Here is a 19,219-nt window from a genome sequence, read left to right as displayed (position 1 = left end):
GATGTTAATAGTGTTTGACTATACATTTTCATTCTCTTGATAAACTGATATTTCCTGATGCAGGTAAACATGTTGGAAAGTATTATTATTATTACTATTGTCATGGAAAACCCAATGGCAACTACAGAGATCCTGATACTTGTTATGGTTACATCGCATGCTCCAATGGGATTCCATACAAAATGCCTTGTCCAGCAGGCCTGATGTACAATGAGAAAAAAGATCAATGTGACTACCCCAAAAACGTGCATTGTCGTAAGTATTAAGCATTCATGTACATAATTATAAAGCATACATTGCATATATACATGTACATGTATACCATTTCAAAAGAGCTTCCTCGGGAATAGTAATATACCGTGACATAGGATATAACACAGTGATAAACAACGGTCGGAAAGCAGTGAACGGGAAGTAAAAACTTACATTGGCTGCCTAAGGTCCCTAAATAAGTGCCCCTCACTCCCCCTCCCTCTTCCCCCATAGGTTTATAACAGAACTGTAACATTCATTTTTCTTGACTATTTTATTTTACCATTTGATTTTTTATTTCATTATAATTTATTGTATTTAACATGTAAGAAATAAGGGCCTTGAAGTATGATAGTCCGGCATGATTTCGAACCAATAGAGCTCAGTATGTAGACCTTCAAAAAATCTTATTCGTTTGATTTCCCTCTGAAATGTTCGCTCCGCTCGCTTAGAAACTCGTAAGGTCGACTTGTTAGTAGTCTACTCTGCACGCTGCACGCTGCACGAGTGCTTTCGGAGCTTGCTATGAAAACATGGAATATTCTATAGACTGTACCGATGTATCAACTTATTTCTCTTTTAGCATGGCCATGGGTAGACATTTGTAATGGTAAACCTGATGGACACTATAAAGATCCTGACAATTGTTATGGTTACATCGCATGCGTAAATGGAATCGCACAAAAATATCATTGCCCTTATTTCCTGCGTTTCAACCCAAAGACAAAACAGTGCGACTACCCAGAGTTTGTCGCGTGTGGTAAGCATTTAGCCTTGTACTGGCAACAGTTGCTACTGTATATAATTGCTACCGCTGCTGTGAAGAGAAAAGAGAAAAGAGCTTAACTAAGTGTGTTTTTATTATTGTTATCGTTGCCGTTGTTGGTATTGTTATTATACTACTAGTAACCAGTCAATTCAAACTCGAGAGTTCTTTTAAAACTCTTTGTCGTCCGCTTTGATCGTTTTAGGTCCGTATAAACCCATGTATATTATTCTTCCTGGCCACATTAAGATTTCCATTTAAGCTAGCTAGGCGGTGGATAGAGCTTTCCACTGGTACCTCATTTAGCAAATTTTGACCAATCCTGACAGAGTCACAGACAAACAAACCAGCAACATTTATTGGGGAAAAACTCCACCAACAAATTTTGCCATTTACCTACTACTCTTTACATATCATTTCTCCCTTTGTTTGAAAGAAAACCAGCCAAAATTTCATGCGAAAGAATTGGGCATCAAACCTGCCTATAAAATAAAGGGCAAAGGGGAAAAGAAGAGAGCGAGAAAAAAGAATCGAAATAGATTCGCCAAACCAAAAGTCTAAATTTGGCTTAAGCGCATGCGCCAAAAACAACAAAGCTGCTTAATACATCCAGTTAGCAGAGAATTATGTCCTGAGTGTTGGCAATCTCTTTTTAAGCCATTCTCATGCTAAATGGCTGAAGAACGGTTTAAAAAAAAGGATTTGGTAAGAATGCGGTTTTATCCCTTAAAATTGCCTGATGACAAAGGGTTAAGTTTGTCATAACGATCTCCGTTAACGATGAAGAGTCTGATAAAACGTTTTTAATGTCTTTTTCACGTATTTCTTTCCTATTTTAAGATAACTTCTGTGATGGAAAGCCCAATGGCAATTACGAAGATCCCGATACTTGCTATGGATTTATTTCCTGCTCAAATGGGATTGCTTATAAAATGGCTTGCCCAGCAGGACTTCGTTATAATGCAAAGAAGGACCAATGTGACTGGCCCCGAAACGTACCATGTTGTAAGTCTTAATTTATTTTCTTATTTTACTTTTTTACATCACATGCATTCGTTCTATTCTCGAATATGCATGTCCCGTGTTCCATCGCGCCCTACCGGGTTACCTCAGCGAGGACCTGGAGAGACTGCAAAAACGTGCATTGCGAATTATTTACCCCGGTATGTCATACAATCAGGCCCTAGAATTTTCAGGTTTGCCAACCCTCTTTAAAAGGAGAGAAGAGATTTCATCAAAGCTCTTCAATGAAGTCGTGGGTGACCCCGGGCACACTCTTCACAAACTCCTTCCTTCCAAGAATCCAGCAAATTACTTTCTAAGGAGGAATCGGAACTTTGCCTTACCTTTGTGCAAGACCAATCGATGCAAAAAATCTTTCATTTTTACTCACGTTTTCTGCGCTTAGTAGTGTTTAATTAGTTAGTTATGGTAGCTATTTTATACTTTTTACCTTTTTATTGTTATATTTTATATACTTTTTTTTTTCTTGTAATGTCTTTATTGTAATGTCCTTTTATTGTAATGTCTTTCGTAATTCAGCCTATGGCTGCAAGGTATTAAGACAATAAAGCATCTATCTATCTATCTATCTATCTATCTATCTTATTTTTCTTTCAGTCAGTCAGCTTTAGGATTTAGTCTTAGGTTATCGATCATAGTTTTAAACTGTTGTAACACTGTGAAAAAAAAAAAAATTGAAAAAAAAGTACCAGTTGTTGCAAGCCAGAGTTCAATGTAAGGTTATCATTTTACGTTTCTGGGAAACTGCCCACCTACCCCTCCCCTAAGCCAGCATATTGCCCTAAGTGAGAAGTAAGGGTTAATGTTGGCTTAGGGGAGGGGTAGGTGGGCAGTTTCCTAGAAGCGTAAAATGATCCAAGGTTATCCAAGTCAGTCATGGATTCTGGATTACGCCTTCTGGATTGCCTGTTCCTTGTCAGTTGGAACCTATTCCGGATTCTAATTGTAAGGGGAATTCTGTATTAAGTTCCTTGATCTCAATTCCGGATTGTCTAAAACCCAGGATTCTGGGTTCCACGAACCGAAAATTTCCCGGATTCTGGAATCCTGATAACTTTACATAAGGCAAAACTCCCCTTCTACCCCTCCCTTAAACCAACATTAACACTTACTACTCCCTTAGGGCAAAACGTTGGCTTAGGGGAGGGATAGGAGGGCAGTTTGTCAGAAACCTAAATTGATCCCAAAATTTGTAGCTACTCGGAGCCGCATTCGCACCCAAACAGCCATCAAATATCTACACCAGCACACACGCCAGCACACACTCTGGTGTTTTGTTTCAGCAAGTGGGTCCATAAATCAGCCCCCTCCCCCACCCCCCCCCCCCCCCCCACCCCAGATGTAGATCGTACATTGGCCCTAATCAAGATACCCGTAATTGCACTCTTACGGTGTACTGTATCTCGCTCACAGAAATAACCATTTCATGGCTAAAAAGGTATTTTGAATCTACGCGGAATAATTTTCTTAAAACGGTTAAATACTGCCTTCAGTGATCGCAAAAGTCAATGATTGCCACACGTACGCGTTCCCTAAATGCTTCTCTTACGCAGCTAGACTAAAAAAAATAAAACAGAGGACTTCTGTAAGCAATCTATCGTTCAAGAGATTCATGCAAAAGCTCTGTAACTATGATAACGACTGTGACAGAACCCAACTCATTGCATTGCCTCATGCACTTGCAGAAGCCCATAACCCTGCACTTGGCATTCTGGATCTTTTTGGGAAACTACCCACCTACCTCTCCCCTAACTCAACGTTATCATTTGTGTGTCATTTGGGGCAAAATGTTGGGTTAGGGGAGGGTTAGGTGGGCAGTTTCCCGAAACCTAAATTGGTCCGGCATTCCCATGCATCTAGAGACATGGACGTTATTCATTCTTTCTTTGTTTTTCTGTGTAGATCCAATTGATGGCGGATGGACCGGCTGGAGCTCGTGGTTCCCCTGCTCAGTCTCCTGCGGGGGAGGAATCCAAATCAGCAGCCGCTATTGTACCAAGCCCTATCCTGCCAGAGGTGGAAAACATTGTGTCGGCCCAAGTGTGAAGAAGCAAATTTGCAACCCACAGCATTGCCCTTGTAAGTATTGTGCGGTGGCTTTCTTAATATACATGATTCGAAGCCTTGAATCATATTTTTGTCAAAGTTTGCAATTCCTGCCTTCCGCAAATGCCAAAGTTCGGCGATAACTAGATTCTTAATCAATTTAAAAAATTCACTATTGACAACAATCGCCAATATAACTGCGAAAAAAGGCGTAATTAAACTTTTGACGTCATAGGGACGCTTAGGGACCTCAATGTTTTGGCCGTCAAGACCTTTAACAAGACAGAAATTTTCTCATTCTATGCAAAGACAAAATAGCCGTACTGGTGATAGGCTGGAGATTTTGGTGATGTTAGAATACATCAGTTTGTTTTGTAACGGCAATGAGACTGCTGATGTCGATAGCAATTCTTTTATGATAATGGTAGTGATGATGATAATGATGATGATGATGATGATGATGACGATTGACCTGAAACATGGTAGTTTGCCTATATTTATTTAGTACAACAAAATGTTCTTTTCATTGCAGTCACTTGCTGGGGAAAACCAAATGGAAACTACAAGGATCCTGGCAACTGCTATGGTTTCATAAGTTGCAGTAATCAAATTGCCTTCTATATGCCTTGTCCCTCTGGTCTTAAGTACAATGAAGTTCATGATAAGTGCGATTGGCCCAAAAATGTTAATTGTTACTAGTTAAGTTTTCAGCAAAGAACACGCCAAATTTGCTTTTGGAAACAGTTGTTAGAATATGAAATGGCGGCATAGGGTCGATCTTAGGAGGCGAAGCCAAATCAAAGAATTTGCAAAAATGAAATATGATAACAATCTACTTTCCTCTGTCACCTCCATGAGACAATATTCGAGGTACACAATCTGTCAGTATGATTTGTCAGTATCAGTACTGGCTGTCTGTAGTGCCACCATTTCAAAAACAACAACAATAATAGTAATAAGAAGAAGAAGAATTACAATAAAGAATAATGATAATAACGTGGAGAGCAAAACCAATTAAATCATTGAATATGATAAGCTTGCTGCTTTTAATTGGTGGTTTTAAATAAGTCTAATTCTAAATCGAAAAAAAAAACGTTATATCTACCTTTTAGAATAAACAGCAATTTCAAAGTTGCGTAGTTAAAGAATTTTTCACTGTGAGAGGGGTTTTAGATCGTGTAAGACTGTTTCCCAGTACGAGAAATGTTACTGACCTTTGACATCTCCATCATCTTTTATGTGGAGGAAATAAAATTCATTGAGTTATCTCCCTATCCCGAGTTTTGTTCTTGTTGTTAGTGCTGTCTCTCTCTCTCTCTCTCTTTTTTTTTTGTTTGTCAGAAATTTTGTGTTTACAAGGAAGAGCCTCTCATTATTCATGGTATTGTCTGCAAGTTTCATATTTTCGTGCACAACAATAGCTAGCACTTATGCATATTTGAAATGCATTGTTATTTACTGCTGTTGACGTGAAAATGAAACTTGGAGACAATACCTTGAATAATGAGAGGCGTTTCACTGGTAATGACGAAACTTCCGATAAAAAATTATCCAATTGTAGCCCTTATTTCATTGCGTTACAATATATCGATAATCTTGAAACTAAAAGGTCATATTAAAGGAAAGTTAGTCTCAAGAATCTTATTTTTTTTGAAAAATCTATGGAGCGGTTTAAAACTTATTCCCTACGTAATTTGTTAAAGAAGACCAAAATGTTTACAAAACCGCTAACAAGAGCGCTTCGATACATACTAATCAAATCCTTCTTTCTAGCAATCGGCTGGAGCTATCTTCATGATCTTTCACACACGTTTTAAAAAGATTGAAGCTACTATGAGGTAAAATTGCATGTCAAAAACGCTTTCTTTTCTTCAGATAATGGCCAAACATCAAGATTGTCCATTTTTTACTATGTTTTTAACCATAAAAACGTCATCCCAAAATATCTCGATAAAGATCTTACAGATTTCCCTTAAACCTGACGAATATCGAGGCCGCTGTTGGAGGAAAAAGCTCTCGTAAACGATTTTGGAAGAATAGTTCCCAGCACCGAGATATACTGCTGCAAGTAAAATATCATTTTGTTGCCAATGACAACTCCGATCTCGTTGCTGAACCCTGATGATAAAATTTTTTTATTTTTTATCTAAGACAACCGTGGTGATATACATATATATTTTTCATACCTTTGTTTCTGGCGACGTAGTTTATGCTCAAACTTGAGAGGTATTGACCCTGAAAAACTGTATCGAGCCACCTTAAATGGAAATATTATTGGTCTCCGTTATTTGTTTACTTATTTACCACACAATTCTAGAAATATAGTCTATGCGTCGGCGTAATAGATTATTTGAAATGTCAAACAGCAAAATCCGCGACTGCCGTTTTTTTTCGAGACTACTCTTATTCAGGCCCCGTCCATACATAGCCTGCGTAGCATGGCGGTTTTGTCGAGCGAGGCGCGCGAGCGGCGAAGCCGCGAGATCCGCGCGCGGAGCGCCCTTTAACGAGGGGCAAGCCCTCCTTTATTATTACCTTACGCGCCCAACCAAAACTGCCATACTACGCAGACTAGTCCGCACGTAGCCGGATATTTTCGAATCGGCAATTTATTTATTTATTTTTTTTTTTTTTTCTTTACGGATCCAAAAATTTCCACGTCTACACGTATCCACACTCACTCTCAGTTCGTCAGCTAATGTGTAAAACGATCTTCGGCTTGAGCGAAAATTTTATCGCCAATCGTCTTCAATAACTGTTTCTGACTGACCAAATTGTTCCAGCAACCATTATTTCGCTCGTTTAACTAGTTTACGGTGTCTAGTTCGTCCGTCCAACATGGAAAGAAGCTTCAAAATGTCGAACCGCCGTTTGGCATAATTGAAGTGTACAGTAATCATAGCTAGGTTGCACACACGTTATAAGTCTTGAAACTGAAGTCCAAGAAGTAAAGAAGCGATAACATTATGCTCGGCGCCGTCTTGAATATTCAAGTTGAAGAACTGGGCTCGATCTTGTGACGTCGGATTTAGCGTCCACACAGTTCCGGATCATAGCGTAGTCAAAAATTTCCACTCTGGAGAGCAAATCCAAAAAAGTTGGGGATTCCTATGCCAGATTCACCAGATACGTGTGGACGGAAGCTTAATCTGCAGAGAAAAAGGTGCAGGAATCCACGCGGATCTATTCTTGTCTTGTTGAGGACAAAATTTTGCAAAGCATCGCATTTTGTGTCAAAACTAACTTCAGATTCATGAAATTTCGGGAAGACTTTTGAAAATCGCGAACTTTTTTTACTCGCCAAATAAGTGAGAGAAGATAAAGTACAGTTGGGGCCCAGGCTTCAGGTATATAATATGAAGGGGTAGAAGAAGAAGAAGAAGAAGAAGAACCTTTATTAATTTATACCGCACAGGGTAGCCCCTTCAGACGCAAAAAAGCTGTCTGTTATCAATGGGAGCCCTGAGCAACAACGCACAAAAACACACTAAACATATAAACATTACACTAATACAGGTAATAATATAAATAGAAAAACTATTTTCAATTAAAAGATTAAAAGATGTAAAACACGAAATATCATTAAGATAATTCGTTAAAAAGAGTGCAACCATAATAATAGAAGGATCTTTTTGCAATTTCAGTTCTCACAGCAGGCGGATGTAAGAGGTTGCTTTGTCTAGTAGCGCGCGCATGGATTGTATTATTACGTTTAAAATAATGTTTAAAATACTGGGGACATTGACCTTGCAGGCATTTCTTAACGAGTTTAAAAACTTGTGGAAATTCCAAGCGAGATAGTTTATGTTTTGAACGCTGTCGCCATTGTGACTAGTGTACACTTAAACATATCAACAAGTGGTTGGTCACTTTTTGAGTACTAAGGTGTCCCTTGAATGAAGGTTAATTAAATCCGGATTTCGGGACCTACAAAAAGTGTCCCTTTCCCCTGAACAGATGTGTCGATCTTTTAATAGAGGTAACAAAGATTACAGAGATTACTAATACTTTCTTAAAGCCCTCTATTTTTATTTATTTATTTATTTGTTTTCCTAGAGGTCGACTTGCAGAGAGTCTAAAAGATCACGTGAACAATTCTCCTGGACCAAATTTGGTGTCCCGTGAATAGAGAAGTCTCAAAGGTTCTACTGTATACCTGGAAAGGGTGGGTAGGGAAATCTGTCACTTCATTTCTGAGTGCCCAGCGCACCCACCCCACTCCCGCCACCAACTCGCGACCTGGGGTTAAGAATAAGAGGCCGTTGATAGCAAGGGAGAAACGTGACTGACAAAACTATTTGGGTAATTATAAGCAGTACAACATGATCGCCGATATTACACAGGATATTTTTAAGTCGATATTGGAGCACATTTAATAGAGTTTTCCTTTAATAAAGATCAATAAAAGGTAAAGTTTGCACATATGAAGAAAACAAGGTTATGTTGCGAGACAGAAGAAACACTTTTAAAGAGTAGGGAGAATGGTTTTTCGTCTTTTACGCTGAAAAGCAAAAGAAAAATACGCAGACCGAGTCCGATACAATAAGGAGCTCTCGGAAGCTATACTACTCATGATTATAGATTTGTATCTTTTTGCCATCAGGCAGAATTGTTATCTCTTACAAATGCACTTTCCGTGAAAGTATTTAATAGGCAATATTATTTCTACTGTTTAAAGGAGCCTGAGTTCGACATGTTTCCACCTCACCAACTTTGGTCGCTTGGATTAGCCCCGGCCTAACCTTACCCCTTATACGGATCAGAAGCCTGTCGGTTAATGTCAGTTAAAACGCCTAGCTGTGCATCGATCTCGGAATTGTTGCTGTAGCCTTTTGAAATCAAGATGGTTCTCCCTTCAGCACTTGATGACCACTTACAAAAAAATGTAATCAAGGAGGCAATCTCACAGGAGTAATTGAGACTAACTTCGAATGATAACTTTGAAAACTAGAAACTTTTACGATTTACGTACACCGATTTTATGATCTGTGTTCAGCCATTTGTTGTACCTGTATGTAGGTGACAGTTAAAGAGTGTTTGATTTAATAGATGCGAAAATGTTTGTAAGTCCTTTAAACGTTTACTATCATTTTGGACGTGATCCGGAAATATTGCAGATATTGTTCAAATTGACCAGCTTAGGTGACTGAAACGTGCTGTGTGATCCGTTCGAATTCTTTAACCACGCCTTCCTAACCAGGATAAAAAAGGCTGAGTACACATTACTAATCAGTGATCTACAGAGACACCATTCGAGAAGGTTGCCGTGTAGCTTCGCGTAGCCCTTTGAGGTAAAGTATTCTAATTGAGTTTTCTCGCTTTTGACTTTCAATTCACAGCTGCAGATTTCTGGGAAAAGCAATGATTTGATGGTTAAAGGCTGGAATGAAGTGCACTTCCACAAACATACAAGTCCCGCGACCTAAGCCGTGAACTCGTTTGCGAAGTGAACGCACTGACATTAATGTTCTTTTATCTCGATTTTGCGCTTTTATTTTGAAGCTACCGGTTCAAATTGCTTCACCTGTATCTGCAGGCCGCTATGATCCACGCGCGATCCGCGCGCTGCAGTTAAGACAAAAACTAATTATAAACCTTCGCTACGCGAGGAATATATAAAGTCAAATGGTACTTAGGCCCCGTCCACACGTATCCGGATATTTTTTAATCTGCAACTTTTTCTTGGCGGATACGGCTTTCATCCACGTACACGCATCTAATGAATCCGATATACGAATGTAGGCTTTTTGTATTCGGCGTTCTGCATTCAGATTACTTTGACTAGATTTCTGAATCAGCTGATTGCATGAGTATTGTACATCAATTTCCCTCAGCTATTCGTATCACACCTTCTTCAAATACTTTTAGTCTGAGACCGCAATTATTCACAGTTTAACAAACACAAACGCAAAAAATGAAAACAACTTACCTACTCAAAAAAATCCCTAAGGGATTCATTCGTCTTTCGTTGTGGTAATGGAGATTTGGAAAAACAAATGAACAGACTTCTTTGGGCGTTAATACAGAGGACCGCACAATTCTTACCAAAGCCTTGTATATATCAATCGTGCCAAATACCGCCTCCGGATTGGCTAAGAATGGTGGCGCCAAATTGGCTCTAATCGGCTCACAAGTGATAGTTACGGCCTTGTGATTGGCCCAAACCAAAGTCTCCAGGAAATATACACCTTACATTACACTTTTACACCTTACATTACACTTTTGTAGCGCGCACGAGAACTTTTCAGCCTACAGCGCGGCACTATGATGCTGCCACCTAGCAACCGGAGCGTCTTCGCTCCTATTGCTCGTTGGCAATAATGTTGCATACTTCTTTTTCTTTCAGTTTTGTGGAAAATCGTTTTGTCGTCAAAATAGACTAGAAGATGATTCCGTTATTTCTGGTGCTTCTTAATCTTTTGGCTGTTGACCATGCAACAAGTAAGTTCAAAAGATGCAATGTTTAATTAATGAGTTGAAGTGTTTTATGACGTTCAAAGCACGAGGTGCGGGCGAATATTTTTGTAAGCGTGACTAAAAACACGAACTCCAAGACAACCTCGTTCCCAGCGTTCTCTCTGAGAACTTCCAGTTTTAATGATTATGAAACATTACATAAGAAGACACACAAGTGCGTGAAGTCGGGCTTCTTTTTGTTTAGATTCACAGAGCGGGAAAATGTGCATTTAATGCACAATAAGCATTTGTTGTACTTACAGCCCACGTTGACTTTGATGATGTTTATTCCGTGATTTAAAGTGTTCAGCTGTTCCAGATTTGTCAGATTCTGTTTTTCATAGTTGTATTTTTCTTTTCTAGGGCTCGCAGCGGCAGTGATATGATTGGATTCTCTTACTCATCAATTAGAAACGCTTTTCTGAGTAGTTCTCGAACAGTGCTGTCGGCAAAATATAAACTGAAAGCCCTGTTTTTTTTTCTTCTTGTTGTTGTTGTTCTATGGCGCGTTGCGAGAGTTCATTTGACATGACAACCTGTCAAGCCCTGGTCCAATCACAGTTTCATTAAAAATAGGTTCAACCAATCAGTGAGCTTGTTTCCGTCATCTGTACGTGCGCTCACATCTTTTGTTTGTTTGTTTTTATTTGTTGTTGTTGTTGTTGTTTTTCTCTCCCAATATGTTAGAGATGTAAAAAAGTAATCAGAGGATTATAAAATAAATAAACTCCTTTCTGGCTTGGTGGTATATCGGAGGATAATACCCTTAGCTGAATAATAATGATACACGACATTTTTTATATGCTTTTAAGGAAAATTGCTTTAAACAATCGTTGCTAAACTTTACAGTCATCCGACAAATGATTAGCTTCCTCTAATAAATCACAATGATCGAATACTGAAATGTCAACGGCTACCGTACATGCATTTGTTTTCGGACACGATATGAAAGACTTGACAAGATATGCCGATATAGTGATTGCAACGATAATAACAAAACAATTGAAATGTAAAATAGTCCCAGGCCTGCAAACAGGAATACAAGAGCGTCTAGCGATATGAAATGCCTGACCAAACATGCGATTAAAAGTAATTGCAGTTAAGCTCATAATTAAACTGTTGAAGAATAAAATAGTCCCTGTAAGCAATAATACAAAAGCAACAATTGAAAACAAAATAACTAAGCTTACCCAATTTATTATCACTGAAGTAGTTGTTGTCTTGCTTGTTTGATCTTCAAAACCATTTTGAGGAGATATAAAGATGGAAACTTACTTGAGACTAATTGTGTCCTCTTCGCTTCCAACTAACTTACTTACTTACTTACTTACTTACTTACTTACTTACTTACTTACTTACTTACTTACTTACTTACTTTACTTACTTACTTACTTACTTACTTACTTACTTACTTACTTACTTACTTACTTACTTATATTATTTAAATCCTCGTAGTCTTACAACTGTACACTGGGATGCTGGTGTCCTGTGTTGATAATCATTTCGATTTCTGGCTACTTCTGTTTCAGAACATGTCATTTGCAGTCAGCAAATAATCTATCAGAAAATTTGCAGTCAATAGATAACTCAATTGATATACAGTGATTCTCAATAAGTTCACTCATAATGGTTAGCTCGTAAATTGATCTCTGGCAAAGTTCGCGGACCGACTCGTTCCAAACTGAATGCTCGGCATTTTTTAGAGTGGGTCTACCGCAAACGGCGTTTGGGTTTGTAAGTGGAATGAGCGTATTAAGACGTGCCTGTATTCATGCTTACTTCTCTGCTGTGCACAGGCAAACTTCTAACTTTCCACCTACGAGACCTTCGTTAAAACTAAACTCCTTTGTTCTCCGAGGAGAGATACGTACAGTACCGCGTATGGATAGCCAAAACGGACCACAAATGATCCTCGACTTGGACTCAGGTTACTTAGTCATGTTGTTTCAGGTTTATGATTATAGCACAAACTATTGAACTGCATAAATTTTCCTTCACAAATACATTTATTAGAAACAAAACATCCGCTGGATAAATGCGTTGCTCAAGTACTCAGCATCATTCACTATCCAAGCTTTTCACGGGATCATTTCAACCAAGTCCACAGAGAAAAGCGCCCTGTGGACGAGGTTGGGAATCAGGTTTGGTTGGAATTCAAGAACGGATCCGGGAAATTCAGGAAGGGGTGGCCGGGACACTTACCCATTTGTCATCTATAAAGATACTTTTCATTGTTCTGACAATTCTATAACAACAAGACGAAATTTCCAAGGAAAAGGGGTGGGCACGGCTTTCTTGACCCTCGATCTTCTCAATCGATCTCAACAAGATGCATGAGATATACCCACTTAATGCAGACACCTCATTATTGCGGACATTTTTCTTTGTCCCTGGGGAAAGAAATCCGACCCTTAAATACGGACACTTTTTATGGCCCCCTAAGTGTGGGTGTTAATGGTGTTTGACTGTTCATTTTCATTGTTTTGATAAACTGATATTTTCTGATGCAGGTACACATGTTGGAAAGTATAATTATGATTTTTGTCATGGAAAACCAAATGGCAATTACAGAGATCCTGATACCTGTTATGGTTACATCGCATGCTCCAATGGGAATACGTATAAAATGCCTTGTCCAGCAGGCCTAATGTACAATGAGAAAAAAGATCAATGTGACTACCCCAAAAACGTGCATTGTCGTAAGTATTAAGCATTCATGTACATAATTATAAAGCATACATTGCATAAATACATGTACATGAATACCATTTCAAAAGAGCATCCTCGGCAATAGTAACATACCATGACAGCAGAAAAAGATGTGGCTTTTATTTAAAGAATATCTTCTAGGAAATAACACAGTGATAAACAACGGTCGAAAGCAATCAACAGACATAGTGAACGGGAATTAAAAACTTACATTAATTTGGCTGAATAAGGCGCCTAAATCAGAACGCTTCCCACCCCCCCCCCCCCCCCCGCCCCTGCCCTCCCCCCATGTAGGTTTCGAAAAAAACTTAAATATTCTCTCAATTTTATTTTACCATTTGATTTTGGATTTCATTCCAGTGTATTGTACTTAATACGTAAGAATAAGTGCCTTGAGATATGATAGTCGGGCATGTTTTTCTAACCAATAGCGCTGAGTATGTTTTTCTAACCAATAGGCCTGAAAAGCTCGCTCCGCTCGCTTAGAAACTCGTAAGGACGACAGGTGGCTAGTCTACTCACTACGCCGCAGGCTTGCTTTCCAAGCTTTGCTATAAAAGCATAGAATATTCTAAAGACTGTACTGATGAATCAACTTATTCCTCTTGTAGCATGGGTAAACATTTGTAATGGTAAACCTGATGGAGACTATAAAGATCCTGACAATTGTTATGGTTACATCGCATGTGTAAAAGGAATCGCACAGAGATTTTTTTGCCCTTATTCCCTGCGTTTCAACCCAAAGACGAAAAGGTGCTACTACCCAGACTTCGTCACGTGCGGTAAGCAACCTACTACTGGTAACAGTTGCTACTGTATATCATAGCTGCCGCTGCTGTGAAGAGAAAAGAGAAAAGAGCGTAACTAAGTTGTTATTATCGTTATTATACTAACCAGTTAATTAAATCTCGAAAGTTCTTTTTAAACTCTTTCTCGTCCTCTTTGGTAGTTTTAGGTCCATATAGACCAATGCATATTATTCTTCCAGGTCACATTAAGATTTCCATTTAAGCTAGCTATCGTGCATAGAGCTTTCCATTGCTACCTCTTCTAACAAATTTTGACCAATCCCAAGTTACAGAGTATAGACATTTTTTGGTGAAAAAATCCACCCAACCGGACCAATTTTGCTTTTTACCTACGACTCTTTACATATTAAATTCCTCTCTTTGTTTGAAAGAAAACCAGCCAAAATTTCATTTGAAAGAAAGTGGGCAACAAACCTGCCCTTAAAGTAAAGGGCAAAGGGAAAAAGAAGAGAGCGAGAAAAAAGAATTGATTCCCCAAACCAAACGTCCAAATTTGGCTTATGCGCATGCGCGAAAAACAAAAAAGCTGTATAATTACATCCAATTAGCAGAGAATTTTGTCCTGAGTGTTGGCAATCTCTTTTCAAGCCATTCCCGTGCTAGCTGGCTGAAGAACGGTTCAAAAAGGGGGATTTGGTCCAAAATGCGGTTTTATTCCCAAAAATTTGGCTGACTGCAAAGGGTTATGTTTCTTGTAACGAACTCCTCCGCTACCGATGAAGTTTCTGGAGAACGCGTTTACTGTCTATTTGAACTATAACTCTTTTTCACGTATTTCTTTCCTAATTTCAGATAATTTCTGTGATGGAAAACCCAACGGCAATTACGAAGATCCCGATACTTGCTATGGATTCATCTCCTGCTCAAATGGGATTGCCTATAAAATGGCTTGCCCAGCAGGACTTCGTTATAATGCAAAGAAGGACCAATGTGACTGGCCCAAAAACGTACCTTGTCGTAAGTCTTTTAGTTTATTTTCATTATTGTTTATTTAATCGGTGTCAATTAACTTGCGAGGTTGCATGCTGAGTGACGGCCGGACTGCAGACACGAGCTTTAGGATTTGGTCTTAGGTTATTGGTCATATCTCTAAACTGTTTCAACACTGTAAAAAAGTCCATTTGAAAAAAAAAAGTGCAAAAAAAAAAAAGTACCAGTTTAATGTAAGGTTATCCAAGTCAGTCTTGGATTCTGGATTCCGCCTTCCGGATTCCGTCCTCCCTGTCTGTACAAATTTGGATTCCGGATTCCAATCGTAAGGGGGATTCTGCATTTGGTTCCTTGATCTCAATTCTGGATTGTCCAAATCCAGGATTCCGGATTTCAAGAAACTAACATTTGCCGGATAACCTTACATAGGGCAAAACTGGGATCAAGATAGATTTCTTGGAAACTCGTCTCCTCCTACCCCTCCTCTAAGCTAACACTAACACTTACTTCTCACTTAGGGAAAAATGTTGGCTTAGGGGAGGGGTAGGTGGGCACTTTCTCAGAGACCCAAACTGATCTCAAAATTTGTAGGTACTTGCAGCCACAATCGCACCCAAACAGCCATCAAATATCTACGCCAGCGCGCACTCTGGTGTTTTTTTTCAGTCAGTGAGTCCAAAAATCAGCCCTAGAATAAAAGCGGACTGTACATTGTTCCTTTAAGATACCGCCATAATTACCCCTTTGTGGTGTACTGTATCTCACTCACAGAAATAACCATTTCATAGCTAATAAAATATATTTTGAATTTACGCGGAACAATTTGCTTAAAGCTTGTAAATACTGCATTCAGTGATTGCAATAGTCAATGATTGCAACTCGTACGCGTTCCCTAATTGCTTCTCTTACGCAGACTAAAAAAAAAAAAGAGGACTTCTGTAAGCAGTTTATCGTTCAAGAGGTTCATAAAAAGCACCGTAACTATAGTAACGACTGTGACGGGACCCAAATCATTACATTAATTGTCTCACTTGCAGGAGCCCATAACCCTGCATTTGGCATTCCCCTGAATCTAGAGACATGGGCATCATTTATTATTTTTTTGTTTGTTTGTTTGTTTGTTTGTGTGTGTGTGTGTAGACCCAATTAATGGCGGATGGACAGACTGGACCGCGTGGTTCCCCTGCTCAGTCTCCTGCGGGGGAGGAATCCAAATCAGTATCCGCTTTTGTACCAAACCCTATCCTGCCAGAGGCGGAAATCTCTGTGTCGGCAAAAGTGTGAAGAGGCAAATTTGCAACCCACAGCATTGTCCTTGTAAGTATTGTGCCGTGGCTTTCTTAATATATATACTCATCACTGACGTGAGAACAACAGCCAAACTGTGAGGAAGAATTGGAAGCCCTGAACAATATTTATGTCAAAGTTTTTTAAGTCCTGCCTTCCGCAGATTCCAAAGTTCGGCGATAACTAAGATTCTAAGTCGTTAAAAAATCACTTTTGACATTAATCGCCAATAGAACTGTGAAAAAAGGCGTAATTGGACTTTTGACGTCATACAGATGAAGCTGTTTAGGTTCCCAAACGTTTTGGCCGTCAAGACCTTTAAAAAAACGGAAATTTTCACATTCTATGCAAAGACAAAATAGCCTTACTGGTGATAGGCTAAAGGTTTTGGTGATTTTAGAATACATCACTTTGTTTCTTAACGGCAATAATACTGCTGATGTCGATAGCAATTTTGATGATAATGGTAGTGATGATGATGATGATGATGATGATGATGATGATGATGATGATGACGACAACGACGATGATGATGATGATTGACCTTAGACATGGTATTTTGCCTTTATTAGTATAAAGACTTAACGACAAAATGCTCTTTTCTTTGCAGTCACTTGCTGGGGAAAACCAAATGGAAACTACAAGGATCCTGGCAACTGCTATGGTTTCATAAGTTGCAGTAATCAAATTGCCTACTATATGCCTTGTCCCGCTGGTCTTAAGTACAATGAAGTCCATGATAAGTGCGATTGGCCCAAAAATGTCAATTGTTACTAGTTAAGCTTTCAGCAAAGAAAACGGCAAACAGTTGTTAGAATATGAATTGGAGGCATAGGGTCTCTGTAGTGTCACCATATGGAAAAAAAAATATTAATTACAACTAAGGCTAAATAATAATAACGTGAAGAGCAAAACAAATTAAGTCATTGAATGTAATAAGCTTGCTGCTTTTAATTGGTGGTTTTAAATACGTCTGAGTCTTAATTAAAAAAGTTCCATCTACCTTTTACAATAAACCACTATTAACATTTCCATCAAGTTTAATATTGAGAAAATAAAATTCATTAAGTTATCTCCTTATGCTGAGCTTTGTTGTTGTTGTTGTTGCTGTTTTTTATTTTATTTTATTTTATTATTTTTGTTTGTTTCTTTTCCTACCTTTGGTGTACACATGCGCTTTGGGTATAAACAATGGGATGCCCCGGTTCTGTTTCAATCGTCTTTTAGTAGTCGTTCTCAGACAACAATCTATATAAAAGGTTTTCCAGAGCAGGAGCCCATCAAATGGAGCCTCCATCTCCATTAATTTCTTGAGTCAACCCTTTCCCGAGTAGATTTATAAATAGAACGGCTTGTTTACCGCGAAAAGTGTCATATTTCCGTAAGTCTCGTATGTCACGGTGAAAAAATACAATTGGATGAAGTCGAACTCAGAAGCCCGTCCTTTGACCGTTTTCCTTTTTCTCTTAATTACGTCCATTTTCACAATTTTACGGCCGCTGGGATCTGGGTATCATGAAATAAAAGTTAATGAATTACCCGACTGAGACTGAGCATGAGGTGATGGGACAAAGGCAGCGAACTGAGGATCACGGAAAGGTTATCTTTGCGAGTATTTCTTTTTTTGTTTTGGCTGCCATACATCCCACATTTAAGCATGCACCTAGAAAAGAGTCGACGATTAAGCCTTCTGTGGACGATTTGGAAGTTTTCGATGATCAGCGCCGAAAAAGTGCCAGGATCATTTGATTTTTGTCATCACCGTGGAGTGGATTTCGCCAGTTAAGCACCGCGTGCAAAAGCGATGACCTAAGTAGCAACTAACGAGGAATGCTTCAGTTCCGAAATTTGAGAAATTGCAGTCTTCCTTTACAACTGACTTGTATCACCATTAGAGTTGCCTGATAAAACTGGCACTTGAAAAGTTGAACAGAAGACAATAGTTGCTCGACCGTGAAGCTAACTCAAAAGTAATTTGCTAACGAAGGAATTTGTGACATCGCGCTCCAGTCCAAAGACCCACTTATCTCAAGAAAAACAAAATGGATTGTATCTGCGCCAAAACAATTATGACTGACTAACAGGACAATTCTCAACAGTTAATGTAGAAGTTTAGGCTCAATTCCTTCCTTCGAATTCGCATCTGTAGATCACTTTTTTGCGAGAAAACAATGGCCGGGGCCCGGCGTTACAAAATATAGCATGGAATCATCACACTAGCTGCCGGACAATACAACCACAAGGACTACAAGTATTTATTTAGATAAACGCATTTCGGAAAAAAAAACCTTGAAAAACTAGAAAGTTGATTAATATTGAGTCATTTAGCCGAAATAAGAACCTTAACGCTCAAAAAAATTGGCTAAAGAAAACGAATCCTGTCAGAACTACAGACTGCAGGAAGTAGTTAATCATTATGCATGTAACAGATCAGCTTCATGGCCTCTTAATGTGAGACAAGCTACCAAAATTAAGTTTACATAGTCAGAGTGTAAAACGAAAACAAAAATGAAAACGCTAAAGTCACGTTTCACTAGCTTATGATTGTGTTTGGCTTGTCAACACCGAATTTCCTGCTGTTTGATGAAGTACAATAGCAGTGTCATTTCGTCGTTGTGATTGGCTCTTCCCACCGTCGGCGCGCGAAGTCTCCCCTGGGAACCGTTCTAATTATAAATCTACTCGGGAAAGGGTTGACTCCAAGGGCTTGTATGGGAGATGGAGGCTCCATTTGATAGGCTCCTGTCCAGAGCTACTAAGTGGCTTTATACTGATTGGTTCAAGACAAAAGTCCGCCAAATTCGTTAGCCTTAAAAAATCGGAGGATTTTCAGTTTGGGGGTGTGAATGCAGTGACTCTTTCCGTGGGAAAATTATGGGGGCTAATAAATTACTCATCCATGGCTGTCCGATCAGTCTTGCCTTTAATCTAAGTGGCCAAT

The 19,219-nt window shown here is 39.0% G+C and overlaps 1 protein-coding gene across 1 annotated transcript; it reads left to right on the top strand.

Annotated features, from left to right (window-relative positions):
* Positions 1-44: 44 nt before the first annotated feature.
* Positions 45-17,358, top strand: LOC140932159 (chondroitin proteoglycan 2-like). The gene is made up of 12 exons (XM_073381804.1): positions 45-255; positions 836-1,012; positions 1,859-2,023; positions 3,944-4,120; positions 4,620-4,785; positions 7,732-7,749; positions 8,144-8,208; positions 13,054-13,232; positions 13,818-14,034; positions 14,854-15,018; positions 16,132-16,308; positions 16,889-17,358. The coding sequence occupies exons 1-12, from the start codon at positions 183-185 to the stop codon at positions 17,053-17,055; spliced, it is 1,746 nt and encodes a 581-aa protein (XP_073237905.1). The 5' UTR covers positions 45-182; the 3' UTR covers positions 17,056-17,358.
* The last annotated feature ends 1,861 nt before the right edge of the window (positions 17,359-19,219 follow it).

This window comes from Porites lutea, chromosome 3 (assembly GCF_958299795.1).
Source record: "Porites lutea chromosome 3, jaPorLute2.1, whole genome shotgun sequence".
NCBI lineage: Eukaryota > Metazoa > Cnidaria > Anthozoa > Scleractinia > Poritidae > Porites > Porites lutea.
The sequence above is the reverse complement of the archived record's forward strand: the minus strand, read 5'-3'. Positions and strand labels throughout refer to the sequence as shown.

What these genes read in the sequence shown, in the direction of transcription:
- LOC140932159 (XM_073381804.1), top strand. Translation starts at nt 183, where the DNA reads ATGCCTTGTCCAGCAGGCCTGATGTACAATGAGAAAAAAGATCAATGT. An exon ending in TGGACCAAATTTGGTGTCCC is followed by an intron (nt 8,209 to 13,053) that starts GTGAATAGAGAA and finishes TTTCTGATGCAG; the next exon opens with GTACACATGTTGGAAAGTAT. An exon ending in AATGTGACTACCCCAAAAAC is followed by an intron (nt 13,233 to 13,817) that starts GTGCATTGTCGT and finishes ATAAAAGCATAG; the next exon opens with AATATTCTAAAGACTGTACT.